Source organism: Petromyzon marinus, chromosome 58 (assembly GCF_048934315.1).
Source record: "Petromyzon marinus isolate PM22_M1 ecotype Great Lakes invasive population chromosome 58, UKy_Petmar_22M1.pri1.0, whole genome shotgun sequence".
Lineage (NCBI taxonomy): Eukaryota > Metazoa > Chordata > Hyperoartia > Petromyzontiformes > Petromyzontidae > Petromyzon > Petromyzon marinus.
In genome coordinates this window covers 9,262,531-9,283,469 of record NC_133724.1, presented here as the reverse complement: position 1 = coordinate 9,283,469, position 20,939 = coordinate 9,262,531, and the positions used below count along the sequence as shown (strand labels likewise).

Genomic DNA, 20,939 nt, shown 5'->3' with positions numbered 1-20,939 from the left:
AAAGGTTTTGAGTTTAAATGCATGAGGCTCATGACCTGACAAAGGTGTCCATGGGTTTCTTAAGGTTCAGTGATAATTCATGAGGCTCATAGAGCCAGACTAAGGCTCCCTTGATATTCTTAGGGTTCAGTGCGGAGGCCCTCATCCAGCAGTGGATTTACACCAGGGGCTTAATGCAACAGTTGTCAATGGCAGGGAGGTCATCCTACTATAACACAACACATTATTTTAATATTTTATTAAAGTTTAAGAAAAAAATGAAATACTTTCATATTCAGAGTCATGTATAATTAAAGCCAATGTCTACAACGTTGCTAAACAATGATATATGAACTTAATACAAATGTATGCTGTTAGGAAATAAACTTTCAACATGACTTCACACTGTATATAAGGTATCATTTAAAGGTAGACAGTTTGACAATATGGTACATTTGTGGCTGAGTAAACCTAGACATTTCCCAGTACACGTACTGCTTTGTTGATACAGGTGATATCCCATTTAAATGCATGGTCACTTGCGACTGAGGTCCTTTATTCAACCAGGTGAGCACCCATTGAGAGGCTCAAAATGGCTTGCGAGACACTTGTCAAGCAAACTTAAGAAGAGTTCTCGGTGAAATCCCTGGTCTGCCAATGGTCGGGTGTTCTATCCTACCCCTAGGTCGACTCAGCCATTACACAATTATGATTATAATCACGTATCGATTGACAGAAAGGGTAAACACTGGTTCGATGGAGAGTATGATATATAAAAAAAACACACACGCGCCACTATTGTATCTCACTTAAATCAAAATTCCACCAACACTGATCGCCAACGGAGGCCAATGTGAGCAGAACTCCGCTTGAGTCTCTGCTTGTAAATACAAACGTGTCTTTGTCCTTCGGGCTTTCCACACCAACATCACCGAGCGGTTTTTATTGAAGCAAAAACACCGCAGACCGGTCACGACCTCCTGGCGCTCATCAGCAGAGTAGACACATGTTCGTTAAAGACACGTTGCCGACTGTTGATCTGGAAAGCCAATAGGCTGATTGAACTTAACCACGAGGTTTATTTTTTCTTATTAGTGGAGACACAGAAGAGATATCTGCTTTTACAGGGCGTTCGTTCGTCATTATGAGGGCAGCGCTTGCAGTGCTGGAAGAATGTCTGCTGCTGTGCCAGGGTCTTCACGAGGTCGGGTTCAATGACAAACTGAACCGGGCATTCGAAGAAACGCATAACATTAACGCACCATCGCCCCAGCCGTGTACATATATATTCGTACAAAGATACCCCGTATAGCCTCAAAAGACTTTTAGGAAAAGTGTTGTTAGCGAGTAGCACCTACGAAGGCTGGCATGACACACGAGGGGGTGGGATGGCCAGCACTAGTGATGATGTTTACACATCACAACTGGTACTCATGTGAAGCAGTCAACCCAGTGGAGGTGCAGAACCTCTTTAGATATATGTACGTTGAACTTCTTTCCCACCGTACATTGCCAACCGTGTTAATCGGAGGTGTGGGGGAAGGACAACTAAACAGAAAAAGAAGCTCAGATCATCATCACTGAGTGTTGGCCATGAGCGGGACTTGAACTCGGGTTCTACTGGTCACGTGCAACATTAAACAATGCACACGGGCACCGTTGAGCAAACGAGCGGCGATCGATTGGAAGTTCGGCAGCACGTCACACATGGCTCATTATAAAGAGGCAACAATACTGTATTTGCCTTCACCCATAATGCTCGATGCCCACGCATCTTGAGTTTGTCTCCGGTTTGAAGCCAGGAGTGTGTTGCTGTGGTGTGCTGCGTGTGTACACGATAGGTAATGGTAGTTAGTGTCTGCACAGACTGGCGCCACCGCTGTATCATTGTTAACAAAACTTTGGGATGTCAAATTTCGCGATATTCACAACACCAGGTTTCCAACGACTTTGTAATTGCATTTAAATTATTATCCTATCGTTGCTGCGATTCGCTAGATTTCCAGGATGGATATTGCTCAAAAAAAGTCCTTCAGGTGCGGGTCACTCAACGAGAGCCGTGTTATGACATCACATCGAGTTGCTGCTTGCAACAGGACACGCCGTCAGGAAACGGTGAAGTTGAATAATCGCCGTGCCCTCAATTACCTCGGAAAAAAGTTTAACAAATTATTATCTTCATGGGTCAGAGCTGTTTTCTTCAAAACTTAAATGATCATCAACTTTAATTATGGTTCACTCGTGAATATTCTGTTCGCAAATCAAATACTTTAGGAAAACATTTACAAACCACAGTTAGAATATGGCGATATTTTGTGCGAATCAGATGCGAAGATGATCGTCGCATCTGATCTTGGTGGCAGCGCAGTGATAACACTTCCTGCCTCGCAGAAATAGGGTCCAGTGTTCGATTCCCGACTCGGGTGCCCATATCCCCACTCTGCATTGGGTTTCCTCTGGGTTCTCCGGTTTCCTCCCATAGCTTAAAAAAAAACCCAACCATACAATGTAACTGGTATTGGCCAAAGACATTCCAATGTAAAAAGTTTAAATTACCTGCTAATTACTCAATTGGGATCACAAAGAGCAACACTGACCACCAACCCCGACTGTGAAAAGCTGGCAGGACCCTCCTCATAAAGGGTTTTGAGGCTCGGTGAGGATTTCATGGGGAAACGTATTAACAATATCATATGACGCGATGTAGTATCGCCAGATGATAGCAACCTTTAGTACGATGGACCAGTCCTTGTGCATACTGATAGTGATGCGTATGAGGGACACAATGAACGGCGCAAATTACGGGTGAAGAGCTGGGATACAAATCATACGGAGGCACTTGTTTGTAGATTCAAAGTTTGGTTAAAATACACCCTCATATTTGAGTGTAAACACATACACACAGACACGCATGCATACACACAAAGATTCCCATATAGGCTTAACAGACTGTTGGGGCAAGTGCTGTTAGCAAGTAGCACCTATGAAGGTCGGTATGGTACATGAGGGGGTGGGTGGCTAACACCATTCCCGGCCCAGCGAGCTTGTTTACACACCACACCAGGTACTCATTTAAGGCTGGGTCGACCTAGGAGAGAGGTGCGGGATCGGTTCAGATAATCATCACCGGTGTTGGCCGTGAGCGGGAATCGAAACTCGGGTCACCGGGTTCGTAGCGCAGCGTGCTAACCGCTGCACTAGACGCTCCCCACATACAGAGACAAAGATCCCCCATATAGCCTTAACAGACTGTTGGGGCAAGTGTTGTGAGCGAGCACCCACAAAAATATCTACACACAAATATACACACGTACAGAGGTAAACACACGTGTAATCAGGGCTTAATTTCTACACTGAATATTGGACGTGGTGTGTCCGGAGAGGCAACATATTTCTGCTTGCTGGTAGAGTGGTGTAGGTGACTTGTGACTAGCAGCATCCACAGCTGTTCGAGAGAGGTATACTGGAGGTGGTGTGCCATATTTCGAAAATGGAAGCGTCCGCACGTACATATTGACCGGCGCATACGGATGTGTAAACGCACAAAGCGTAAAAACACGCGCGCGCGCAGACATATGAACGTGTCTATACAGACAAATGCATTCACACACAGATGCACGTACATGTAAGCACAGACAAAGATCCCCCATGTAGCCTACACAGATTGTAGAGGCAAGTGGTGTCAGCAACTATTAAGGCCAGCATGGCGCAGGATGAGGGGGTGGTGTTGGCAACACTATGCCCGGCCACATTTATCTTCCTGGTGCTGCTGTTTCATTCCGCACTGGGTACTCAGTTAAGGCTGAATCAACCTAAATGATTCACGGGACAAGATGAGATCATTTCCACTATTGACCATGGCGGGGAATCAAACTTAGGTCGCCGAGCTCATCGTTAAAAGCGACAACTGCACCACCGCTCCCCAAAAAGCGACACTCACCCACACAAAGACAGACACAAAGACTCACACTCAAGATACATAGGCATACAAACACACAGAGAAAAGACACTCACACGGAAACAGAGGCACTCGCACACAGACACACAGAGGAACACAGACAAAGCCTTTTCTCGAGGATGACGCACAGAAACCCAATGACACAAACACAGCGTCACAGATACACAAACACAGTGTCACAGATACACTCACACACACAGCATCACAGATACACTTACACATACAGACAGACTCACTCTCACAATGATACACTCGCACACACTCTCAAGACTCGCTGCTCTTGCAGACACCGACAGAGACACTGACAGATGAACTCTCACAAGACTCTCACACGGAGACTCATCTGACACGGATAACACTGACAGAGATGCCGATAGACACTCTCACACGGAGACACTGAGAGAGACACTGAGAGACGCACAAAAACAGAGATGCCGGCAAGACAGACAAAATCTCTTACACGGATAATGACAGATGCTGATAGACAGACTTGCTAACGCGGGGACAGTGACAGAGACGCTGATAGATGCACACAGAGACTCTCACACGGAGAGAGACACGAAGCTGTTGTACTGCTGGATGTTCCGCTTGAGGATGCTGGAGCAGGGCCCCATGACCCTTTCGAAGCGAGGCCGGTCCAGCTTCACGCACTTGAGCTGGCTGCGAGCCACCACCGTGGCCGCTCGCGGGCGGTCCAGCAGCAGAGCGATCTCTCCTGGCATTGCACACAGAGCCCAGCATCACACACAGCGTCACACGCAGCGTCACACGCAGCGCCATACACAGCACCGTGGCACACACAGCAATAGTGTCACACACACAAAGCCACTCATACACCCAGCGTTACTCAGCACAAAACAATAAACAATCACCGGCATGATCTATCCACTGCTGGATGAAGGCCTTCCCAAATCCTGCGCTGTAACAATCCACTAGCACCTGCTCTACACACAAGCCGATTTGATCATCGTTCCATTGCCGCTGTCTCCTTCGTGCCCCACCATGTCTCCCTTCACCTCACGCCAACTGCCTGTGTCTCCCTCCTCACTCCACCTCCCCATGTCTCCCTCCCCCTCCTCCCCGTGTCTCTATCCTCCTACCCGTGTCTCCCTCCTCCCCGTGGTTACCTCCTGCCCATGTCTCCCTCTTCCCCGTGTCTCCCACCCCCTCCTCCCCTCCCCGTGTCTCCTTCTTCCCCTCCCCGTGTCTCCCTCCCCCTCTTTCCTGTGTCTCCCTCCCCATGTGTCCCTCCTCCTCCCAGTGTCTACCTTCCCCTCCCCATGTCTCCCTCCTTCACCGTGTCTCCCTCTCCCTACTCCCGGTGTCTCCCTTCCCTCCTCCCCGTGTTTCCCTCCTCTTCCCAGTGTCTCCACTCCCACTCCACGTGTCTCTCACCGAAGTAGTCAGAGGGGCCGAGTCGTCCGACCTCCACAAACTCGTCGCTCTCGGCGCGGCGCTGCAGCACGGCCGCGGAGCCCTGGAGACGGACGGGCGGTGGGGGCGGGAGTGTGAACAGGTGTCTCTGTGTGTGGCAATGTGTGCCTGTGTAAGTATTAGTGTGTCTGTTTCTCAACGTATGTCTGAGTAAGTAGCAGTGGATGTCAGTTTAACACGTAGGCTTTCGCGACCAACTATCAACAGAAGGTGTATATCGGATTAATTGTTCATGTGGCAGCTGCTACATTGGGCAGACGGGACGTAACATCAGCGTAAGACTAAAAGAACATCAGAGAAATATTAAATTATCTCAAACACAACTGTCGGCAGTGGCAGAACATGCTTGTCAACAAGGACACTCAATTGATTTTGACAATGTTGCAGTGGTGTGTAAAACTAATTATTACTGGCAAAGACTAATTAGAGAATCCATTGAAATTGAGAGGAACAAGAATAACTTTAATCGCTCTGACAGCTACCGGCTTAGTGCTGCCTGGAAGCGTATTATTAAATAATACACATTACATTTTGATTTAAAGAATTACTAATCTACAACTCATTACTAATCATAACCAATGACTGATTACTAATCGATTATATAATTACATTACACCCCCCCCCCTCCGCCTCTAATCACTGCACCTGATGAGTTAAGTGATGATGTCACCCTGCTGCCCTATATAAAACCGGGAGCAAGCGAGGGCTTTACCATTCTGGCGAATTGCCCGATGATGCTGGAAGTATTTACCAGCGAAACGTCGTACTCAAACTGTAAATGTGGATTAACTCTTCAACACACCGGTGGGCTGAAGTAGTGAATTATTTGTCTTTGTCAACGTGACACTTTTTTTTGCTGATTGGCCGTGTCGGGTGGTGGAGGGTTACGACACATTTATAAATAAACGCGATCTAACCCAAGAACCTTTATTATGAGCAGTGGATGTGTCTGTGTGTCTTCGTGTGCATGTCTCAATGTACGTATGCGTAAGTGTCTGTGCATGTCTCATGTCTGTGTGTGTCTCAGTGTGTGTCTGTGCACGTCTCTGTGCGCGTCTGTCTGTGCGTGTGTCTGTACATGTCTCTGTCTGTGCGTGTCTCTGTGCGTGCGTGTCTCTGTGCAACATCTTCGCCGGTTAGAAACATTTAGGCTGGCCTGCCTACGATCAATCCTGGGTTTAACCAGGCTGAATTGTGTGAGGAGCTCACAAATCCTCGAAAGATCTGGACAAAGTCCCATCGGTGAGCTCCTCCAGCAGGCAAGGCTGCGTTGGCTGGGCCATGTAGCCCGCATGCCCAATCACCGCATGCCCAAACAGCTTTTGTTCGGCCGGATTGAGGGGGCTAAGCGGGCGCCGCATGGGCTAGAGAAGAGATGGAGTTATGTGGTACAGGAGGACGTGGAGCTGAATGGACTTGCCGATGACTGGTACCAGAGGTGTCAAGATCGGCCTCTGTGGAGGAGGCTCGTGAAGGATGCTACTGGGCAGTTGGAGGCAGTCGCCTCCAACAACAACGGAGGGCGGAGGAGCGACGCTCACAACAACGAGCAGAGCGCCGGGTGGCTAAAGCACAGCAAAGCTGGCACATTAGGGGGCACAGGTGGTGCATCAGCCAGTCACCTCGGTCATCTCAGTCAGTCGACCCGTGGCACCTGGGTCTGCCACGTGACCTCCTGCCAGCGGGCGTTCGACAATTCACGTGGCCTCAAGGTGCACATGGCCTGGCACAAGCGTCGTGGTGACGTCACCGCCATTTAATGGCGAATGGCGGTTGTTGTTGTTGTTGTGTCTCTGCGCGCGCGTGTCTCTGTGCGCGCGGGTCTCTGCGTGTCTCTGCGTGCGCGTGTCTCTGCGCGAGCGCGTCTCTGCGTGTCTCTGCGCGAACGTGTCTCTGCGTGTCTCTGCGCGAACATGTCTCTGCGCCTGCTTATCCGTGTGCGTGTCTCTGTTGCGCGTCTGTGCGTGTCTCCGAGTGTCTCTGTGACCTCTGTGATGATGTAGAAGTCGTCCCCACGTTCCCCCTGCACCACGATGTTTTCCCCGTCCTGGAATTGAACCGGTTCCAGGGCATCGGCCACAGTGAGGCGCTCCCACTTGTCCAGGGACTCTGAAAAAGATAAACACAAAGATTCCCCAAATAGCGTTGAACAGATTCTTGGGGCAAGTGCTGTCAGCGAGTTGCACCTATGAAGGCCGGCACGGCACACGAGGGGGTGGGTGGCCAGCACCAAGCGTGGCCGCCTTTGTTTCTCCAGTAGCGATGTATACGCACTGCATCTGGATGAGTTGACCTAGGGGAGGTTCCGGACCAGTTCAGATGTTTGTCACCAATTTTGGCAATAAGCCGGGATTGAACTCTGGTCACTGGGCTCGGAGTGCAAAGCGCTAACCACCACACTACCGCTCCCCATGTCACACACAAAGACAAAGATTCCCCGTATAGCCTTAACAGACTGTTGTGGCATGTGCTTTTACCGAGCACCCATTAAGGACAGCATGGCACACAAGGGGGTGGGTGGCCAGCACTACACCCGGCCGCCTTTGTCTCCCCAGTGGCGATGTGTTTACACACCGCACAAGGTACCCATTTGAGGCCGAGTCGACCTCGAAAAGGCCCAGGACCGGTTCAGATAATCGTCACCGGTGTTGGCCATGAGCGGGAATCGAACTCCTGTCGCTGGGTTCGTAGCGCATCCGTGTTAACCGCTACAACTACCGCTTCCCCATAGATACGAATACACTCGCACACACACGGCAACATTCACTGAGAAACAAGACACGAATACACTTCACAGACACGGAGACGTGCACGCACACACACACGAATACAATCACAGAGCAACACAGAGGAACGGACACACACAATGGCAGACACGCATAGACATAAATATACCACTACACTACCATTCCCCACATCACAGTGACCACACGCACACTCACCGAGTATGGATACTTTGCTCAAAAACTCTTCATACATCTTCCTCTTCCGCAGAGTGCTTCCCTGTACACACACAACACACATCGCATATCTGTGTGTCAATAGGTGTATATCGCTGTCTGTGTACGTATAGATCTCTGTATGTGTTTATCTACATAAGTGCATATCTGTGTGTGTGTATACCCGTTGTCTGTGTATCTATGTTCATCTCTGGGCGGCTAAAATGCAGCAAGTTGCCACAGTAGGGGGTACAGCTGGTGCATCTACCAGTCATCTCAGTCAGCCAGCCCATGACAACTGGGTCTGTCCCGTGACCTCCTGTCAGCGAGCCTTAGACGACACTTCACGTGGCCTCAAAGTGCACGTGGCCTGGCACAGGCGCCGTGATGACATCACTGTCACCTAGTGGTGAATGGCGGGTATTGCTATCTCTGTGTGCATCTGTGTGTGCATCTCTACGCGTGTCTCTCAGCCAAGAGGATGCATCTTTAGCTGCCTTTGTGCATCTCCCTGTGTCTCTGGCTCTCTGTGCAGATCTCCCTGTAGCTGTTTTTATCTCTGTGCATATAACTCTGCGCATATATACAGCAATACCCCGGTTTACATCATGGATACGTTCCTGAAAGGTGCGACGACGAATATCGAAACGTAAACAAAGCGATTTACAGGGTAGGTGATGGCGAAAGCCGAGGTGATGGATATGGGAAAGGATGGCCGATGATGCTGTCAGCTGAGTTTCGGTTGAGGCGACGTAAATTGGGTCGTGGTGTTATAAAAGTGATGTATTTGCCAAACGACGTAAAAGTGGACAGCGTAAATGGAGGTCTGATTGTATCTCTGCGTGTGTAATTCTGCATGTGCATCTCTGCGGCGCATCTTTACGGCGCATCTTTACGGCGTATCTCTGCGGCATATTTCTGCGTGCGTATCTCTGATCGTGTATCTCTGCGCACCATGAGGATTCTCCGGTAGCTGTCTCTGTCGATGCCCCACAGTTTGATGTCGCTCCGTGCTTTTACGGTGGCGGCGCGAGGAGTCCCATAGATCAGCGCCAGCTCCCCAAAGCTCCCCCCGTCCCCTATGGAGCCCACCCAGTCACCCCCCACGTACACCTACACACAGGGGGGGAGAGATACAGAGATATACTTATACACAGCCACCAACATACACTGACATGCAATGGGAGAGACATACATAGAGAGATACAAAGATCCTCCTCATAGCCTTAACAGACTGTTGGGGCAAGTTCTGTGAGCGAGTAGCAGCTAGGAAGGCCGGCACGACACATGAGGGGGTGGGTGGCTAAAACCATGCTCGGCCACTTTTGTCTCCCCAGTGGTGATGTGAACACACCACACCAGGTAATCATTTAAGGCTTAGTCGATCTAGGGGAGGTCCAAGACCGGTTCAGATAATCGTCACTCGCCAGGTTCGTAGCGCAAAGAGCCAACCGCTGCCCCACAGAAATACACACAGGTACACACAATAATAATTGAGTTCAATTGCTGTTTGCGCTATCGTTCATAAACTGCAGGGCTATCATACCGCATGGCGCTGTGTTGGGCAGTCTGGAAGAGTAGGGGGCGATGTTGCTGCTGTGTCTGATCCCAATTGAGTAACTTGCCGTGTAAATGTAAACATTTTGCAAATTTTTTACGTGACGCCAGCACACAATCGCCTGTTGCTCGTTCATAATGGCATCAAGGGATCTTTCACGCCCACCGTTTGTGAAGCGGACACCGGGCAGTATTTTACAGTTAACATGTACCGCAAAAGTAACTGGGATGATTCATAATAAAGGTTTTTGGGTTGGATCGCATTATTTATAAATGTGTCATAACCCTCCACCACCCGACACGGCCAATCAGCAAAAAAGTGTCACGTTGACAAAAGACAAATAATTAATTACTTTAGCCCACCGGTGTGTTGAAGAGTGAATCCACAACATTTACAGTTTGAGTACGACGTTTCGATGGTAATTACATCCGGCATCATCGGGCAATTTGCTGATTGGCCGTGTCGGGTGGTGGAGGGTTACGACACATTATAAATAATGCGATCTAACCCAAAAACCTTTATTATGAATATTGGTCGCGAAAGCCTACGTGTTAAAGTAACTGGGGAGGCCTGCAGGTGTTGGTGGCCATGGGAGGGGATCGAACTCGGGTTGCTTGGATTCGTAGCGCAGTGTGCTAAACCCTGTACTACCGCTCCTTCATACATAGAGAGATAAAAGCCAAAGATTCCCCCATATAGCCTTCACAGACTGCTGGGGCAATTGCTGTTAGCGAGCAGCACCTACGAAGGCCGGCACGGCACACGAGGGGGTGGGTGGCCAACACCACGGCGGGCCGCCTTGGTGTCCCCAGTGGTGATGCTAACACACCGCACAAGGTACTCATTTGAGGCTGAGTCGACCTCGGGGAGGCCCAGGACCGGTTCAAATAATCATCACTGGTGTTGGTGGCCGTGTGATTTAACGTGGAGAGGGAACACAAGGACACTCACATCAACTTCTCCCTGATCCAGAACGTAAAAATTATCCCCTTCATCACCTGCAAACACACATCATCCTCATCAGGATCATCCTCATCGGAATCATAATCATTAGTATCATCAGCAGCAATATCGTTAATATCATTAGAATATATATCATAATTTTAACAAATGGGCTTTCGTGACCAATATCATCCATAATAATGGCTATCGCCTGATGAAGCTAGTTGTAATTACTGGTGAAACGTCATACTCAGATTATAAATGTTGTGGCTTGGCTCTCCAACACACCGGCGTGCTGTACTAGTGACGAATTGGCATGGTCTGTTTACGTGACAACCCATACCAGTTGACTAGTTGGCTGTGTCGGATGGTGGCGGGTTTTAACGACACATTTATATATTTACGCGATCTAACCCAACCCTCCCCCCCCTCTATTATGGATATATCATCATGAACACAGTAGCAACAGTATTTATTACTATGAGCCAAGAATGTCTGTGTGTCCCGCGCATGACGTCACTCCACGTCGGCCAGTCCCCCGCATTAAGTCATAAACAGGTAACGTCCTCCACATGGACCCCCCCCTCATTAATAATCATGAGCGGGTGACGTCACTCCAAATGGACCACCCCCCCCATTAATAATAATTATTAGTGGGTGACCCTCATGTCACGCGATCTCCGTAACGCTATTGACACATAGAAGTAAAAAGTACGTCATGATGAACAAGGGATTATAACCTTTAAATGAAATAAGTCTGTCACCGCGACCTTACAAATTGCACACAAATTTATGCAATTAATATCACGTCACGGTCTGCTTTTCGGTTGCAAGTTTCAGATTTACTGCAATACACCCGTCCTTGGATGGGCAAAAGGCTAGTTGACAACATAATTATCATCATTTGTAGATATATTAGCATTGGTAGCATAAAACTGGTCTCTTGGAGCTGAGTCTTGAGACCCTGAGACCCAGTCTCGTGCAGCCAAGTCTCAAGACCCTGTGTGACCCAGTCTCCTGGAGCAGAGTCTCAAGACCCGATCTCCCAGAGCAGAGTCTCAAGACTCTGAGACCTGGTCTCCTGCAGCCACATTTCAAACCCTGAGATCCCATCTCCTGGAGTTGAATCTCAAGACCCTGAGAACCGGTTTCCTGGAGCCAAGTCTCAAGACCCTGGGACCCAGTCTCCTGGAACCGATTCTCAAGACACTGAGACAGGGTCTCCTGGAGATGCGTGTCAGTCTGTGGGAAGGAGAGAGTTGAGAGAGCAGTGCACCTTGCTGTATGACGACGTCTCCGGCAATGTGTGTGACTGGGAACATCGCGTCAAATATGTCACTGTGGAACGAGAGAGATTCGCACACCAGGATACACACACACACGCACGGTTAGGAACGGGTTGACGCCAAAAGCAGACAATGGTGCTGGTCACCCCACGTAATCGTGCGCCGTTCCAGCCTCAACGAGCCCTCGCTGACAGCCCCAGTTGAGAAATACTGAATTGGGATTTCCCGTAGCAAAGTCACCCCCCCCACACTCCGCCCCCTCCAGCGAAATAATCTAAATATTTATTCAGACTGGGGGAATCCGATGAGCTAAGCTCTTTTCACAGGTGTCCAGTCGGGGCAGGTCAGGATGCTGTCACGCCGTCTGCTTCGCTCACGGCGGACTTTAAAGATCCAGTGACGTCGTTCGCAAGGAGGCTGGCCATCGTGTGCCGCCGGCGTCATGGCCCAAGTTGAGAAATTACACCGCCAAGAACTCGACTGGAATATACATCAGTTTAACACGTTGGCTTTCGCGACCAATATTATTAATAATAAAGGTTTTTGGGTTAGATCGCGTTATTTATGAATGTGTCGTAACCCTCCACCACCCGACACGGCCAATCAGCAAAAAAAAGTGTCACGTTGACAAAGACTACTAATTCACTACTTTAGCCCACCGGTGTGTTGAAGAGTGAATCCACAACATATACATGGTGATCATCGCATCCCTCCCAAAACAATTTGGCAGGACCCTCCTAATAAATGTTTGTGAGACTCAAGAGAGGCTTTCCTGTTTAACCCTTTCCCGTTCCGATGACGAAGGTGTACATCATAAACATCTAACAAAAAAATGTAAAAGCTAAAATAAAATTACTTTATTGGTAGCGAGGCTCCCACAAGGCCATGCGGGAGGGCTACGTGTGGCACAATTTGGCGCCAGCTATCGTAGAGTGCGGCGGTCGTGTCATTACGGTTCTTTGTGGTGAGTAACAATGTATTTAAAAGCAACGGCGCTACTACGCTAATCTAAATAAAATTAACGCTGAGCCACTTGTTCGCTCCGAGATTCAGCGGTGAAAGGGACACCCACCCTACAACTTCCAGACATCTTGGCACGGGTCAAACAACTGCACTGCTTATGATGTTAATACGGTAAAGGCCCGTCATAATGCGACTCACGACAGCATGGATTCAGGCACACCACGGGTCAAGCCTCCCAAAAAAAAACGTGTTCTAAACTAAAAAAATTTGACTCAACTTCATGTTTATTAGGACGTATGAAATATATTTATCTTACCATGTAAGGCCCACTGAGCTATATAGCTATTTTTCAGAAGCAACCTGGCTATCACAAATGATAGCTTAACGAAGTGGCTTATCATGTGGAAATGTATAGCAGCCAAATTCTCGAAACGCATGTTTATAAATGTAGAGAGGAAAACTGGAAAACGCAGAGGAAAATCAACACGACCACGGGGAGAGAGACCATGCAACTACAAATATACAGGCGTAAGAGTCGGGATCGAATCCATGACCTCTATATACCCGAGTTACATCCCGCTACTGTTGCCTATCCAGCCCCCACGTTATGTCCTCTCAACTTCCTCTGTCACGAATGCGCAGTTGGACAGACACGGATACACATGCACAGATTCACACACAAATATAATCAGAAACACAGAGATACGGACACACACACAGACATGGAAGACACACGCAGAGACACACAAACAGACACAGAGACACAAATATCCCCTGTATAGTCTTAACAGACTGTTGGGGCAAGTGCTGTTAGCGAGCACCTATGAAGGCCGGCACGGCACACGAGGGGGTGGGTGGCCAGCACTACGCCCGGCCGGCTTTGTCTCCCCAGTGGCAATGTTTACACACCACATCAGGTACACATTTGAGGCCGAGTCGACGTAGCAGAGGCCCAGGACCAGTTCAAATAATCGTCACTGGTGTTGGCGGCCGTGAGCGGGAATCAAACTTGGGTCGCAGGGTTCGTAGCACAGCCGCATTACCCGCTACACTACTGCTCCCCACAGACACGAATACACTCGCTCACACACAAGGAAACATTCACATAGAAATAGACACGAATACACTTCACAGACATGGAGACACACATGGACAAGAGACACAGAGAATCAGAGAGACACGGACACACGCAGACAACAGGAGACATACGCAGACACATATATACAGACACGGAGACACAGGCACGAAGGCAGACGCGGAGACACGGGAAAAAAGCGGAGACATGCATTTTCAATCGCAACACGGGCAGAAGCCTATAACGCTGGTGCTATTCGCATCCCTCGACAAATGCTCCATCGGGCGTTCAGCAAAAGTTAAGGCACCTGCGTTCGGAGTCGTCGAGGTGAGAGAAGAGGACATTGCGAGCAATTGCTTTGGACAGGGCAGCCATGGTTTTGTAGTCCTTGGGGATGACCTGGTAGGGAAAGACAATCGTTTGCTTCAGGAGATAAAACCGTTGTCCCTCTTAAAGGGACCGAGTCGATCCGGACTGCTGCCTAAAGCTCAACACAGTGAAGCGAACTAGAGGCTGCTGGTGGGGATAGTTGAGGACCGATGGTGTTCTAGATAGACGAGTGGGAGTTTGGAACAGGGTGCCCACACACGCGGTGGAAGTGAATTTAGTGAGACTCTTCAATAAGCGTGTCGATGAGATTCCAAAATCCACCTGCCACTCGCAACCGAACGAACAAAATGGACCAAATGGCCCCCCAGCTCCCACTCGATTCGTATTCTTTTTTGTGTTCCGTGATTTTGAGACGAATATTTCAGATGCTTTAAAGAAAAAGAGAAATACACAGCAATACAAAGATTCCCTGTATAGCCATCTCAGACTGTTGGGAGTAAGGGCAGATAGCAAGCACCTATAAAGGCCTGCACAGCACACAAAGGGGGTGGGCGGTCAGCACCACGCCCTGCCGCCTTTGTCTCCCTAGCGGTGATGTTTCACACCGCACCAAGTTCTCATTTGAGGCCGAGTCGACTTAGGGGAGGCCCAAGAACAGCTCAGATAATCGTCACTCGCCGGGTTCGTAGCGCAATGCGCTAACCTCTGCCCCACAAAAATACACACAGGTACACACAATAATAATAATTTAGTTAAATTGCTGTTTGCGCTATCGTTCATAAACTGCAGGGCTATCATACCGCAAGGCGCTGTGTTGCGCAGTTTGCAAGAGTAGGGGGCGATGTTGCTGCTGTGTCTGATCCCAATTGAGTAACTTGCCGTGTAAATGTAAACATTTTGCACATTTTTACCGCGACGCCAGCACACGATCGCCTGTTGCTCATCAAAAAAGGCATATCACGGGCAAACATCTGCAACGAGCAGATTAACCCGCTTCCGTGGGGCCGCATGAGAACAACTTTTCAGAATTGTCACGACCTCGCGTTTACGGACACGCGCACACACAGATGCTGCAGTAATAACCGGGCGGTCTGCAAGATTCTAACTGCAAACCTCTGCAACAGCCGAATAGCAAAGCTCTACAACAGTCGATTCGCAAACCTCTGCAACAATGCTACCATTCGGGACCTTGCATAAGACACACGCACGGTCCGAGCCCTCACATTAACACCATCAACCTTAGTTGGAAGGCGTTGAAAATCGCAGAGAAAAAACCCCAACGGAGGATTTACCCCAAAACTAAACTATTTTCTTTACCTTAACCAGGTAAGGCCCACTAAACTTTATAGCTCTTTTTCAGAAGCGACCTAGCCGCAACATGCGTTAAAATACTCTGAATGCATGTTGATTATAAATGTGGAGGGAAAAACAGTAGCCCCGCAGAAATATCCACCAGACCATGGGGAGAACACACAAACTCCAAATATACAGCAGGCATCTGGGTCGGGATCGAACCCACAATCTCCTGTATACCAGGCGAGGGAGTTAACGTCTCGCCACCCTGGCTGTTAATGTCCCCATAGTGTGATGCAGTCCACTGGCTATCACTGGCTGTGAATGTCGGGATCAAACCCACGACCTCCTGTATATCAGACGAGAGAGTTAACATCTCGCCACCGCGGCACCCCCAACAGCTAAAACCTCCCACGCTGGGCCCGATGCCTCCCTGCCTCTCACCTTGCGCTCATAGCCCTTCACGTCCTCCTCCGTGTAGACCTCGGCGCTCACCGCTCCGCGTCGGTTCCTTGTGGCGATCACCGGATTCGCGGTGGGAGAGGCGGCGTTCACATCGTTGGCCGCGTTCCCACCCTCCTGCTGCTTCTGCTGCAGCTTCTGCTGCTTCTGTTGTTTCTCCTGCTGCTGCTCATGCTGCTCCTGTTCCTGCTGCAGTGCGGGTGAGTGGAGGGTGACGGCAAGGATGTAGGGCATGGTGAGCCTTGCTCAATCCACTGCTGAATGATGGCCTCCCTCCCCAAAGTCGGCACAACCTCTCACAATCTGTGATGGAACAGTCCAACCAGCCGGCACCTGCACAGCAGCCGATTTCATCGCTCCATCTCCGACCCGCCGTGCCTCCCTGCCGCTGCTCCGTTTTCTGGTTCGCTTGTAGACTTTAGTAGTTTGCACGCGACTAGTAACCACAGCTATAGGGAGAGTGAGTATATTATATGGTGTGCTGAGCAAGGACATTTTTTCGGGTCTGGTGGCCATTCTTGCTGAGGCACAGGTGCTGCCACTGCGCTACCGTGCCGCCCAATTGGAGATTTGTGGTGACAGGAGACGCGTGGGGTTTATTCCTGCGAAAGAGCATTGTAATTGTGTACAGAGGTAGGTTTACACTAGGGAAGCCTCGGTTAACATTTCGAATGATCCTAATGTACAAAATAAATAGGCAGAAAGTACGTCTCTTTATTAACATGTATCTCCACATTAAAAATTATATATTATGTACACATTCCATTGGCCACATGGCCTTCTGGAAGTGGATCATTCCCATAGCACTGGTCCATACGAGGCTTTTTGGGTTAGATGGTGTAAAGACGTGTCGTTAAACCCGCCACCACCCGACACAATCAATTAGTAAGGTTTGTCACGTAAATAAAACAATGCCATTAGCTACGAGTTATAGATATTGGTCGCTGAAGCCTACGCGTTAAACTGACTAGCATTGTTCCAACCGGTTTTGACATTCAAGTGTCTCATCAACAACGCCACATAGAGACCCACAAACTCACATACACCCAGAGCCACAAAGACATACACAAATGCATAGTCGCCGAGACCCACAGAGTCAAGTAAAGATCCATAGTCACAGATAACCATAGACTCAGACGCATGAACTCACGCAGACCCATAGACTCAGACTTGTAGACTCTCAATCGACTCGAAGTCATACAGAGATCCATGAACTCCAGAGAAACCCAGAGACTTCGCAGATACTCTTAATGCATTGACAATTTTGCCGACTTTCAGCAACATTCGTCCTAACAAGAAACAATCTCACGCTCTCAAAGTCTCAATAACATCGGGTCGCCATGCACGATAGTTACCCTACCCAGACCCTCCCGCTCCCCCTCCTCACAGCCAATAGCGACACTCGCGGACTGCACTGCCACGAGCCCACGGCGTCACTGTGTAACCAAGTGAGACCTCCAAGAGACCACGATAAGAGTCTCATTCGCAAAGGTGGGCCTGGGGCAAGTGTTCCAGTGGGGGTGATGATTGCCGTTGCTCCCTTAAACAATGCGAATCCAATCACACTGAAGCTTGGAGAGTCGAATGGAGTTCAAATTAACTCACAAAACCACGTTGTGAAAGACCCAACGAAGCTCATGGTTCCATCCCCCCCCCCCAACTCACATCCACTGCACAAACCACGGCAATAGACACGGATACCTGACGATGCACACATGTTAAACTCTCCAGTCGTAGCGTGCGACTGTGGTCATGCAGAACAGACCGTGCGACGGAGAACACAAACACAGCACGAAGGAGACATCACAACGATACACTCCCGCTACTCCTGGCGCGGTTATCTGGCTCTATCACCTGAATGTTTAGTTTAGAATGTGAACTTGTAGTTGTTACCCCGCATCTCCATGAGCCATACGGAAAAGTTATAATGCTGCTGCGTGTGATCACAATTGAGTGATTTTGAGGCCCTCTTAGCGGATCTTTAATAACGTCCGCGGGATCTTCAATATTAGACGTCCACGAATATTTAACGGAGTATAACACCAGGGCGGATGGGCGGAAACGAAACCGCGAATACGCGAACGGCGGTGGCGAACGAACGCACTCAGCTCTAGCGGACAAGTGCGAGATAAAAAGAGCTTTGCAGCTCATCGGATTCCGCGAGTCCAAAGCAAGAGTCTGTATTCGGAGCTGCCGTTTGTGGCGGGCGAGTTAGGACCACCGCTCGTCGTCAAAAATGAAAAAAACACAAAGGAGATTTGGAATTCGGCGGCGGTGGCGGCGGTGTGAGGGTGAGTGAGGAGAATTTTTTTTTAAATAAACACCTTCTCTAACTTCTCGAAGAACTCGCGGAGAAAGCGCATGGGCCGCTCGGGCCGCGCCACGCAGAGCTGGACGATGCAGTCCTTGAGTAGCGCCTGGATGTTGTGCTTCTGAACGTAGCGCTCGCAGTCGCGGACTCCCTGCTCCGCCGCCGCCATCCTGCGTAGGGGTGGGTGGTGGTGGTGGGGGGAGGGGCGCGCGCCAAGCCTTCACTTCCGGTTTCGAAGTTAATTCCCCCGCCCCGCCCCGCCGCCTTGGCCCACGCGAAAATAATTAAAATTAAATTGTAATTTGTAAAATGAAAATTTCGATATGGATAATTATGTTGGGGTTTAACGGCTTTTAGGGCGGACGTCATCGTTTAAAATAATAAAAAGTGTTTCGGTTTACGTTCGCGTTGAGGTCGAGCGGAGCTTCCGGTTTTGAAGATTGACAATGTCTACATTAATTAAAAAAAGTAGTAAATATTAGTGTCGCGTTGAAATTGCATTAAAGTTTGTGTAAAGTTGTGTTAATTAACAGAAAAAGTAGTTTGTTACGAAAATGTTTTGAGTTTGGTGTTCGACTTCCGATGTGCGCGTCACCGTGACGTCCGGTTCCTGTTACCCCAAAGAATGTGGGTAACATAAAATGATATAAATACTTTTTGTAACTTGATTAAGTTAAGAATAACGTTATGTTAGATGCTACAAGTCTGTATTTAGATACGGTTTAAAGCTTTTTAACAATTAATAATTTCGTTTGGTGTTGAGGGGAATCATTTTCAAGTCGTTTCCCGCCACACAAAACGGAGAATCAGAACGAAATAAAAGTGTTGATTTAAAGCTTTCGTGACTGCAGGGATTCATATTCTTGGTTCTTTCGGTAAAGTCACGTAGAAGGGAAACAATAAAATAAGAATTGTATTGTTTTATATTTTTATTTTTTTATTGTTTCCCTTCTACGTGATTTTACCGAAAGAACCAAGAATATAAAAATAAAAGTGGTTTTAAAGTTTGCAGGAGGCAATGGTGTTTTAGTTGTTGACAAAACTATAACTTCATTTGGCACTTATAAAAAAAAACGATTGTCTTGAAGTTTGCTGTTGAGGTTTACCTCCGGTTCACTGTTAACGTCATTTTAAATTTCCTAAGTTAGGACTGGGTTAAGGATTGTGCGGAATTTGAACGATTAAAAAACTTTAATTGCAACAAAAAAACATTGAGGGTGATTTCATCTTGCTGCTACCCAACCACAGCGTTGTGCCTGTGTGCGTGTAACTTGAGCCAAACTCTTGCTACAATTTCCTTGTAAAGTCACATCGGCTCTTTTATCCCCAAGTTCGTAATAAAGTATAAACTCTTTATTATGCGTTACAACTTTCATGGTTCCCATTTTATCTTCGCACATTTTAATCTACTATTTTGCCTTTCAAATCACATCTGGTAGGTAGCAAACAGCATTTAAACCTGCCCCGACTGCTGATGAGACCCAGAAGGTCGAAACAGTGCCAGATGTTATGCTTAAACAATAAATGCTGGGTTACATTGGTATGCAAAGCCAATGGAGTTCCACTGGACTGACGCTACATTGGCGTTCTGATCATTAGAATACGTATACTGGAGAAATCCGATGAGCTATAAAGCTCTTTTTCACAGATGTGAAGTAGTCCACGGAGGCAACACTTTACAGCACCTATGTATACGGCTAATACGAGATCTAAAATATATATTGATAACCTAACTGATTCTAGCACGCCTGGTACCGACAGGCGAATAAACATCTTGCTTGTGGCAGATGTTTGCGGTTCACAGTGGCCCTAGGGGCCGTCCATAAATGACGTCACGCGATTTTGGACAATTTTTGCCCCCCCCTCGTCACACGGCGTCACAAAAAGTCAGACCCCCCCTCAATGACGTCACAAAGCTCTGCCCCCCCCCCAAAAAAACCATGCTTCAAATCGCTTTAAACTATTGTCATTGTAGTGCGTATTTAATGTGGCGCTGCACTCTGATGTAGGAGTGTTATAACAATTGGTGTTGTTATAACAATTCTATCTATATTTAAAGTTGCGCTTTTTGATGACGTCACATTTTTCAAACCCCCCCCCCTCGTTACACATCGTCACAAGTGTCTGACCCCCCGCCCACAGGTGCGTGACGTCATTTGTGGACGGCCCCCTACTCTTGCGGGTGACACGGGGATATTTCGCGTGCATTGGTGAAGTCGATGTCGCGTTTTTCTTTTAAAGTTAATAAACCAGCGCGGCCGCCGTGGTTGATCTGCGAACTTCTACAACAAACACCACCCCAAATATGCACGTTAAGGCTCTCTTCTGCAACCTATCCATGTATCTTTTAAGCACGTGCAATGGCTGGCACGTACATCACCACTGTAAGATAACACATACAAAATATAC

General features: G+C 48.4%; 1 protein-coding gene across 2 annotated transcripts; it reads right to left on the bottom strand.

Annotated features, from left to right (window-relative positions):
• Positions 1-223: 223 nt before the first annotated feature.
• Positions 224-18,761, bottom strand: LOC116955230 (cAMP-dependent protein kinase type I-alpha regulatory subunit-like). Of its 2 annotated transcripts, none has more exons than XM_032976253.2 (10): positions 18,544-18,761; positions 16,202-16,405; positions 14,442-14,533; positions 12,087-12,148; positions 10,820-10,866; positions 9,265-9,423; positions 8,314-8,374; positions 7,359-7,480; positions 5,333-5,414; positions 224-4,652 (listed from the first exon to the last, which is right to left on the bottom strand). In XM_032976253.2, exons 1-10 carry the CDS (start codon positions 18,697-18,699, stop codon positions 4,480-4,482), a joined length of 1,158 nt encoding a protein of 385 aa, XP_032832144.2. In that variant the 5' UTR covers positions 18,700-18,761; the 3' UTR covers positions 224-4,479. The 2 variants fall into 2 exon arrangements, with proteins under 2 accessions (XP_032832144.2, XP_032832143.2); XM_032976252.2 differs by having other exon boundaries at positions 16,202-16,408; positions 18,544-18,758.
• Positions 18,762-20,939: the final 2,178 nt, after the last annotated feature.

What these genes read in the sequence shown, in the direction of transcription:
- LOC116955230 (XM_032976252.2), bottom strand. Translation starts at nt 18,699, where the DNA reads ATGGCGGCGGCGGAGCAGGGAGTCCGCGACTGCGAGCGCTACGTTCAG. An exon ending in TCTTCGAGAAGTTAGAGAAG is followed by an intron (nt 16,409 to 18,543) that starts GTGTTTATTTAA and finishes CCCGCACTGCAG; the next exon opens with CAGGAACAGGAGCAGCATGA. An exon ending in GAGCAAAGTATCCATACTCG is followed by an intron (nt 7,481 to 8,313) that starts GTGAGTGTGCGT and finishes TATCTTTTTCAG; the next exon opens with AGTCCCTGGACAAGTGGGAG.